Source organism: Lipotes vexillifer, unplaced genomic scaffold (genome assembly GCF_000442215.2).
Source record: "Lipotes vexillifer unplaced genomic scaffold, Lipotes_vexillifer_v1.1 scaffold56, whole genome shotgun sequence".
Taxonomy (NCBI): domain Eukaryota; kingdom Metazoa; phylum Chordata; class Mammalia; order Artiodactyla; family Lipotidae; genus Lipotes; species Lipotes vexillifer.
The window spans coordinates 360,017-369,168 of NW_006798991.1; the positions used below are offsets into that span (position 1 = coordinate 360,017).

The following is a 9,152-nucleotide window of genomic DNA, read 5'->3' on the forward strand; positions in this document are numbered from 1 at the left end:
CGTTATGCGGGCCTCTCACTGTTGTGGCCTCTCCCATTTGCGGAGCACAGGCTCCGGACGCGCAGGCCCAGCGGCCACGGCTCACGGGCCCAGCCGCTCCGCGGCATGTGGGATCCTCCCGAAACGGGGCACGAACCCGCGTCTCCTGCAACGGCAGGCGGACTCTCAAGCACTGCGCCACCAGGGAAGCCCTATATTTTCCTATTTTTGACAGCATACTCTGATTCCCTCTTTAAAGGAAAATTGTTTAGTAATATTTTCTATAGAGTGTAGACAATGGGAAGAGAATTCAGTATTCCCTCTAGGATGGTTGATCACAATTTGTTTTATTCCCTTGATAACTTAGAAGAATTTCAGCTTCAAAGAACTGTAGGTGATGTCAAGTTTTTAGGATTGTTTTCAAATTTGGAAAATCCTGTGAAGCTTCTTTCATATGTGAATTGTAAAATTTGGAAGAATTCTTCACAGACTAGCTTCTGGCTCTATACATTTCAAATCTCAATTCTCCCCTATGCATTCACTCCCAGTGCTGGGTACATGGATATATGACATCTAGTCCCATATTTTCTTGCCGTTAATCCAGGTGAGTTTATCAGTGGGCAGTAGGAGTATTCCTTGAAGCCATTCTTAGATCAGACTGGCTAGTAACAACTGAACTATCAATATATATGAGCACATCTGCACATCACTTTATATATGTCATTAACCCCAAACAAAATATAAATGCAAGTAAATTTTCTCAAGTCCCAAATATTCTCATCAACATCCCAGCATAATCAGACAAAAGGTGAATTGTAACAGAAGAGAAGATTGAATGGAAATAAATGGTTTTTACCAGCTGTGATTAAAATCTGTCAACATTGCAATTTTAAAAAAAAGTATTTTTTAAATGAGGGCAAGTGAACATACTATACTCCCAGGGGCCCCTCCCAGGACCTTGGAAGTACAGGGTCTGACACTTGAGTTTCATTAACTTCAGGGTAAATCTGCTTCTCAGCACAGCCTATGCTTTTCCAAATTACACGTGGCCTTCCTTGCCCTCCTACCACTCTGTTATACCACACCTCAGCAAGCGCCCTGTTGAGAAACACTGGTCTCGGATGACTCAGGACTCTGAGATAGAGTCAGCATAATTGTAGGATCAGGTCAGCATAATTATTTCCTTGGAAACATCTAGATTCTACTCCAGAGCAAGTATTCTCTTGTGTGTTCCTTTCAGCGTTTACTATAGATCTTTATTGTTCAAGACGGTAGCCAATAGCCATATGCGGCTATTGAGCGCTTGAAACATGACTAGTCCAAATTGAGATGAGCTTAAGTGTAAAAATACATACCAAATTTCAAAGAGTTAGTATGAAAAATAGAATTTAAAATCTCCTTAATATTTTTACCTTAGATGACTTGTTGAAATATTTTTATTTTAGTGGGTTAAAATATTATTAAAATAGATTTTACTTGCTTTACTTTTCTAAAATGTGGCTACTAGAAAATTTTTGATTACTTATGTGGCTCACTTATGTGGAACAGCACTCATACACGGAGGATAATTACACTGGCTCACTGATCAGATATTAACTCATTATGTCCTTAATGTGACCAAGCCTCAGTAATAATGGCACCTACCTCAAGGTGCTGTGACAAGAATGTGTTTGAAAATAAATGAAGAGTGTTCAGCAATAGTGCTTGGCACCCTTGTAAATTAGTCAACACTATTGCTGTTACCACTGTGCCCTAAATCCCTGTTCCCTTCTGAAATTCTCTAATGATGTAATCACGTCTTGAACTGGACCTGTTCCTCTCTGGCATGGATTTCAACCACAAAGTTACCTTTTACATCTCCCTCAGGCTTAGAAGAAATGATATCTAGAGCACTGCCTAGGGGAAGTAATGGGATATTTAATTTTTCAGCCATGAGAGCACTGTGTATGTACAGAAACAAAATTTTTTACAATAATGCATTACAAGGAGCCTCTAATTTCTGTGTACACTTCCAACGTACACGAACATGTCATGAATTTTCATCATTATCAGTCAGCAGTTTAGTTTATGCAGTATTCATTGCCATTTTTGGCTAATCCAGCCATGTTTGGCCAATTATTTGAGTATATTATTGCTGTTGTCAATATTATTTTATAATAATAAACGAATACTGAAAATAATATTAATAATGTCAAAATAAAATAGAGGTTTTATAAACTACACAAAATCGTGACAAAGACCTTTTCGTTAAACTAGCTAATTTTTAAAATTGAATGAATGTCTTATTAGACCCAAGCCCGTAAAGTATGTGAACAGTTATGAGGGAATGGAACAAAATTAAAGAACACGGACAATATTGAGGAAACATTGTTGAAGACTATCTAAAGACTAGGTAAAATTAAAGATTTTAAACAATAACTTAGCTCTCTGTGAATGAACTCTTCCTGAAGCCTTACTAAAGAATGGTTATATATATATATTTTTATATATTTGTTTTTGAGGAATATGTTTTACTTGAAATTAAAGGACATGTTTCAACTATGCAAATACATTTGCAGGAAACATTCAATGATAGGATCAACTTCATATAAACCCAATAAATTTACACCCCAAAGGGCATTCACAAGAGGTTTGAAGAAAAATTAGAGAATCAACTCTCTTTGCTTAGGTTGATTCCTTCCCTGCCTCTTAGAGCTGATGTGAAAATCAAGCAAATGGGGTGGAACTGAAATTATTTGAAGGAGAAAGGGAACATAGAAGTACATGGTGCTATTACTATAAGCCCTATCTGTGCTTATATTTGGGGTGTCTTTCTTAGGTCTCCTGGTTGTTGCAACTTGACCCAACCTGAGCTAAGTGGAGAGGCCCCGGTGGCAGGAGTTCAGGTGGCTCAAAGAACCAGGAACTCAGGAGGTGTCAGGAACCCAGATCTTGCAGCACTCTCTGTACACCTCTCATCTCTGCTTTTTTACGCATTTTGGCTCCATTCTACTCTTTTTATCCACTAGATCTCTTGGTTTCTCCTACACAGTGACTAAGACGAGGAATGAACTCCATGGCCACTACCACTAATGCAGGAAATAACTCAACTCACAGATTCGTCCTTGTGGCATTGGTTGAAGAACTGAGCTGCAGGTCTGCAGAAGCCCCTGACCCGGGAAATTGTCTTGAGAAATTCTCTGCCCATCGGAATAGAAATAGGACGCTGGACTTTCTCTACCCAAGAGGAATGCCATGAATATGAAAGAATCCACATACAATACTGTTAATGAAAACTAAAGCCCTTTATCAGAGACATCACCTCCCCCCCAATACACAATTTCCAAAACTTTACCAATATATTTTTTCTCCTTCGCGTAGAAAATGTTGGATGTTACAAATGTTACAAAAATGCGTTTAAAGCATCTTCTATTTTTTGATGTTAAAGTGCACCTAAAATGAGGATCCTTGACTGGCCGGCCAGGACAAAATGGCCGACTAAAAGTTGTTTTTCATGCGCTCAAATCCATCACACATTTGTTGAAAGTTACACGATGCGAGGAACAGAAAGATCCCTGGTCCAGGCTTGCCCTGGGTGGAAGAGTCATTGCCACCGCTGTAGCAGTTTTTCAAATGTTCCTTTGCTGCCACAGCCCACAGGAATTAACAAAAGAATGCGAGGCAAGAGCGCCTGCACCCACCCTCCTCCCAGGATCGGATGATACCAACGCCCCCGAGAGCCAGCAACTTGACTTTCGAAACATGGAAAATGTCCGAAATACCAGATACATTTCTGTATCAGGCGAATAGTGCTAACCCAACGGAAGGAAAACAAACATTGGAGACTAAGGATGGAGGCCGGCCACCACCCAATTAAATACAGGATGAAAATTACGGGCTGGAGAAGTGAGCCAACCCGCGAGCAGGGCGGGACTTTTGAATGAGTTCTTAGCCCAATCGGAATATCCCGTTAAGACTAAGAAACTGGCTGGATTTCTTTGTGGTTGTATTTGCTGTTCACAGGAGTGGAGCGGGGCAGGCGGATAGCCCAAGTACGCAAGTCTCCGGACAGCGCTTGAAATAGCTGACCAGGAGACTAACCAAAAGCACCGCAGAGCAAGGAGCAACCCACAGGGATGGGACTAATGCCCTGCAACCTCACAGCAGTCACCCTGCCAAGCCCTCGCTGCCCATCTTAGGGTAGCGTGAGCAACCTTCTGCAACGACTCCTGAGCAACCTTGATTTAGATTAGAAGGCGAAAGGTGATATAGGTATACAGAAACAGCAAGTACGGAAGGAGGATACAGGTCTTTTTTCTGAGATCAGTGGTGGCTCTGAAAAGAGCCTTTTTGGGTTTTAGAAGCAGACGATTAACAACCTACTTCTTTTTCGGTGCAGCCTTCTTGGGCTTGGCAACCTTAGGCTTGGCGGCTTTGGTCTTCACTGCCTTAGCTGCGCTCTTGGCGGCCTTCTTGGGTTTAGCAGCTTTAGCTTTCCTTGGACTCTTGGCAACTTTCTTGGTCACAGTAGCTGCGGCTGGCTTCTTCGCCTTTTTCGGGGTCTTCTTGGCGGTTTTTTTCGGGGTGGACGCACCCGTGGCCTTCTTGGGCTTCTTAGCTGCCCCAGCGGCCTTCTTGGGCTTGGCCACACCTGCCTTCTTAGCCTTGGGCTTGGCTTCCCCAGTGGCCCCTTTCCTGTTGAGCTTAAAAGAGCCGGAAGCACCGGTGCCCTTGGTCTGCACCAGAGTGCCCTTACTCACCAGGCTCCTAAGACCCAGTTTGATGCGGCTATTATTCTTCTCCACATCGTAGCCCGCGGCTGCCAGCGCCTTCTTGAGCGCAGCCAAAGACACACCGCTCCGCTCTTTGGAAGCGGCGACAGCCTTCGTGATGAGCTCGGACACCGGCGGCCCAGACGCCTTCCGGCGCGCCCCGGCCGGCTTTTTGGGCGCCTTTTTCTTAACCGGGGTCTTCTCCGCAGGAGGCGCGGCGGCGGGAGCGGCAGGAGCGGTCTCCGACATGCTGAGTGCTGAAGATCTCGGACTCGGGTACAAGTGGCAAGTCGCCGATGGAACTACGCTTGGGCCGGGCCGCCGTATATATAGAGCGCAGGCGCGCGCTGATTGGTGCTCCGGTCGCCCGCCTGGCTGGCAGGCTCTGAGCCGCCGCGGTGCGCCCAAGTTGTGTTTGTTCCACTTCACAAAAGGGGGAAAATATTAAAATACGCAGCACCAAATCACCCGAATTTGGTCGGGAAAGGATCCGAGAAGCCTCAGGCTTCGTGCTCTCCATTTATTTTTTCCGCAACCACAAGGACTACTCGTCCAGTCGTCCCCAACTCCCCCAACTCCTAGGGAAGTCCTGGGCAGTTGGAGACCACTTTCTGTTTTTCTTCTAAATTACCTGTTCGCTCCTTTGCCCCTGAAAGTTCTTTTTCTCAGGGGTGGTTGGGCACATGCTTCCCTTCTTTTGGAGCCAAAAATGAAATGGTTTCCACCTAAATTTTCACCATAATTCTGTTTCTTCGCAAGGGAAGTAACACAGGTCCTCTGTGAATTCTGCGTACAGACCCACAGGAACTGTGGACTGGGACCAGGATTCTGGGGCCAGTTCAAAGCAGTTAGGGCGGGATGGGAGGGGGTTCGTAAGCCTTGGGGGGGTCCTGGATGATGGGGGGTTAGAGACTTAAATCTTTGATTTGAAGACATTGAAACTCTATCAAATCCCTCTTTTCATAGATGGGGGCGGGGCACTCTTCTCACTTCTCCAAAGGCGAGAAATTGGGCTGTTTTTTAAAAGCTCTCAGGTTTCCCTCTGGGTTGTGCAAGGCAGGGGGTCTGGCCCTCAAGGATAGGGATAATGAGGGAAGAAAGGAGACCCCCTAAGCCTGCAAATAACCCCCAAATAGACTTGGCAGCTAGGGACGTTTGGATGATCTGTTTTCAAAGAAAACAAGCATTTATTTATTTATTTTTGCATGCTGCAATAAAGAGATGAATTTCAGCACATGAAAATTCTAGGTTACTTCCAGTAACAATATCTAACACATGTCATGGTACAGGACACTCTCTAACTGGGAACCCAAAGATACAGATGGAAATAAAGCAACTGGCTTCAACAAGATACACTTTTGACTTTTAAGATGAACTATAGATTTGAAACAGCAAAATTTTAGCAGAAATAGAGGAAAATTACTAGAACAAATAAATTATTACGCCACTTTTTGCTGATAAGCTCACCTCTTATCCCCTCTAAAGCCGGCCATATGTATTCTACTCTGAAGCCCCCTTTACTACTACATCTAGATGAAAATACGTACTAAAGATGTCAGTCTTAGATGTGATAGTCAAAAGGGGTTATACAAATTAAGTTCAGTGATGAATGAAAAATGAGGTATCTTCTTTTAGACTAAGGATAACCCCATGGTTTCATTGAATAAAATTCATTCAACATTTGGAAACTATGTCTACTACTGGTCATGTCCTCTGGGAATTAACAGCCTAATAAGATTAGTGATGGATGAATTAGCAACCACAGAAAATCGCTTTAGACCTGCCATCCATCAGTGTGACTTTGGGCATAGGAATTGTAAGAAATCATTGAAAGTGTACGAACAACTAAAGTACCTTCATCATGCTAATATGTTTTGGTAAAAAAATAAGAACATGCCATTTTGTTCTGATTCTATGTGCAATGAGCCCCCTCTTCATCTGAAACTCAGCTAAGTATGCATAACCACCAGGAAAAGAGCTGTGTGGAGTCTTGATTACCAGGTCATTGAACCTCCCTTCACTATAAAGTGGTGTCCCTGGGCTTTCCTGGTGGCGCAGTGGTTGGGAGTCCGCCTGCCGATGCAGGAGACAATGGGTTCGGGCCCTGGTCCGAGAAGATCCCACGTGCCCCGGAGCGGTTGGGCCTGTGAGCCAGGGCTGCTGAGCCTGCGCATCTGGAGCCTGTGCTCCGCAATGGTAGAGGCCACAGCAGTGAGAGGCCCATGTACTGCAAACAAACAAACAAAAAAAATTGGTGTCCCTTTTTGCAAATAAGCAGCATGTAAATTTGATTACTGTAATTCAGTTTTCTAATATGACCACTCAGTTTAAATCACTCAAATCACATCTCTCCATATGCAAATCTGAAGTCCAGAACCAGACACCAGCCACTCAAATTCTTGCTCTCAACCTCCTGGACACATAATAGAGGCCAGAAGGCAGACAAACAAGTAGCCCTTCTCTAGATCCCTGTAACTTGTGTTGAGAAAAGTCAAAAACAAAGCAAAGATATTTCTTCATGTCTTTTCAAGCTGTAGTAGAGAATTCTCCACAAGTCCACTTGTGGTTCATCTAATGCTCTAAGGCCATGCTATACAGTAAAATAGAATGTGAGTCATACACGTAATTTTAAGCTTTCTAGTAGTCACAATGAAAAAATAAGAAGAAATAGGTTAATCTAATTTTAATAATATATTTTACTTAACTCAGTATATCCAAACTACTATCACTTCAACATGTAATCGATATTTAAAAATATAAGACATGGGCTTCCCTGGTGGCGCGGTGGTTGAGAGTCTGCCTGCTGATGCGGGGGACATGGGTTCGTGCCCCGGCCCAGGAGGATCCCACATGCCGTAGAGCGGCTGGGCCCGTGAGCCATGGCCGCTGAGCCTGCACGTCTGGAGCCTGTGCTCCACAACGGGAGAGGCCACAACAGTGAGAGGCCCACGTACCGCAAAAAATATATATATATAAGACAGTTTCTATTCTTTTTTTCATATGGTAAGTCTTCAAAGTCTGGTGTGTATTTTACAGTTGTAAAATTTCAGACTAGCCACATTACAAGTGCTCAATGACCACATGTAACTAATAGCTGTCATACTGGACAGCACGCTGTCCAGTATGACTTAATATTTCCTTTTCGATTGGGCTCAGAGTATGCAAAATTATACGTTTACTTGTAGAAGACTGATACATTAATAAAGGTTTTGTTCAGTAGAGATGCAAGTGAATTCTTTCTAGTACAAAAGATAACGCTAAAGGTTATGATTGTATTGCCTAATAGGACATTAAACAATTTTGTATCTGATTTTTCAGCCTTCCAGCATTCTTTCTTGCCCTGACTGAATACATAGTTCATTCTCCTGTATCCTGCTTTGACCTAACTTTGTCATTCTGCTTGCTCCGTCATTAATACTGAAATCATTCTCTGACCCATACACAAGCTCACTATACACAGTACTTGTATGAGAGTCATGTTTTGAAAATTATACTTTTACACTTGGTTATTCAGTTTGTCCTACAAGCTCTGAATCAGAATCTTTAAAAACCATTCTAAAAAATAGGAAGATACAAGATTTTTTGACCATGAGCTATAAAGCCACCTTAGATCTTGTAGATGTCCCATGAAGTCTCAGGCTTTGAAATAAGATTGAACAAACCTGTGAGCAACAAAAGACCTACTAAAATTAACTCCAGGGAAGATTCAGATTAAGGGTGTGGTCTGCCCACTCAAAACTGATGGTCTCAAGATAGCCAGCAATAAACTGAGGACAAAGGTAAATGTTGCTATGCAATAAATTGTGTATTCTTGTATTTACACACATCCTAAATATTACGGGTTGGCTAATTTTGTTTCATGTTCGTCGGGTCGGGAAAGCTGGTGGACAAAGTTAAAGATGCAGAGCAGGATGTCAAGCCCAAATGGAGCTGGAGCGAGAGAGAGCGAGAGAGACTCAAACAGCAAGACACACTCAAAGGAGAGTGAGAGGAGTTGTTCGGACAGGTGTATGGATCAGGGGCTGACAACTGATTTTTCTTTCACTTCCTCCTTCTACCATGCCATGAGAGTGTTCTGTCTGTTCGTTATAGGCCCCAACTGGAAGTTATTAAAACCTGTTTTTTCCTGACTCGCCAAGGAACCTTTCGGTTGAGACTAAAGTTTCTGTATCTTATTCCCTGACACACTCTCAAAATACACTGCGGAAACCAACAGAGAATATAGTAGTAAAGCACATAGTGGGAGCTCAGTTAATACATAGAGAGTATTACAAAAGGAACGATACATTGCAAAACATTTGGAACTGCTATTAGAATCACATAAGTGACACAAGAAATTAGGGCATTAATAGCCACCTGATTTTTCAAGCTTGTGTTTTTGTTTGTTTGTTTGTTTTGGGTTTTTTTTTTTTTTTTTTTTGG

At 42.9% G+C, this 9,152-nt stretch overlaps 2 protein-coding genes across 2 annotated transcripts in view; both read right to left on the minus strand.

The window, feature by feature from the left end:
* Nucleotides 1-9,152, minus strand: part of LOC103081210 (histone H3.1) — a 114,437-nt gene that overhangs the window by 14,667 nt on the left and 90,618 nt on the right. The gene's annotated exons all lie outside the window — the stretch shown is intronic.
* Nucleotides 4,338-4,979, minus strand: H1-2 (H1.2 linker histone, cluster member). Its single transcript, XM_007471233.1, has one exon. It carries the CDS (start codon nt 4,977-4,979, stop codon nt 4,338-4,340), a length of 642 nt encoding a protein of 213 aa, XP_007471295.1.

What these genes read in the sequence shown, in the direction of transcription:
- H1-2 (XM_007471233.1), bottom strand. Translation starts at nt 4,979, where the DNA reads ATGTCGGAGACCGCTCCTGCCGCTCCCGCCGCCGCGCCTCCTGCGGAG.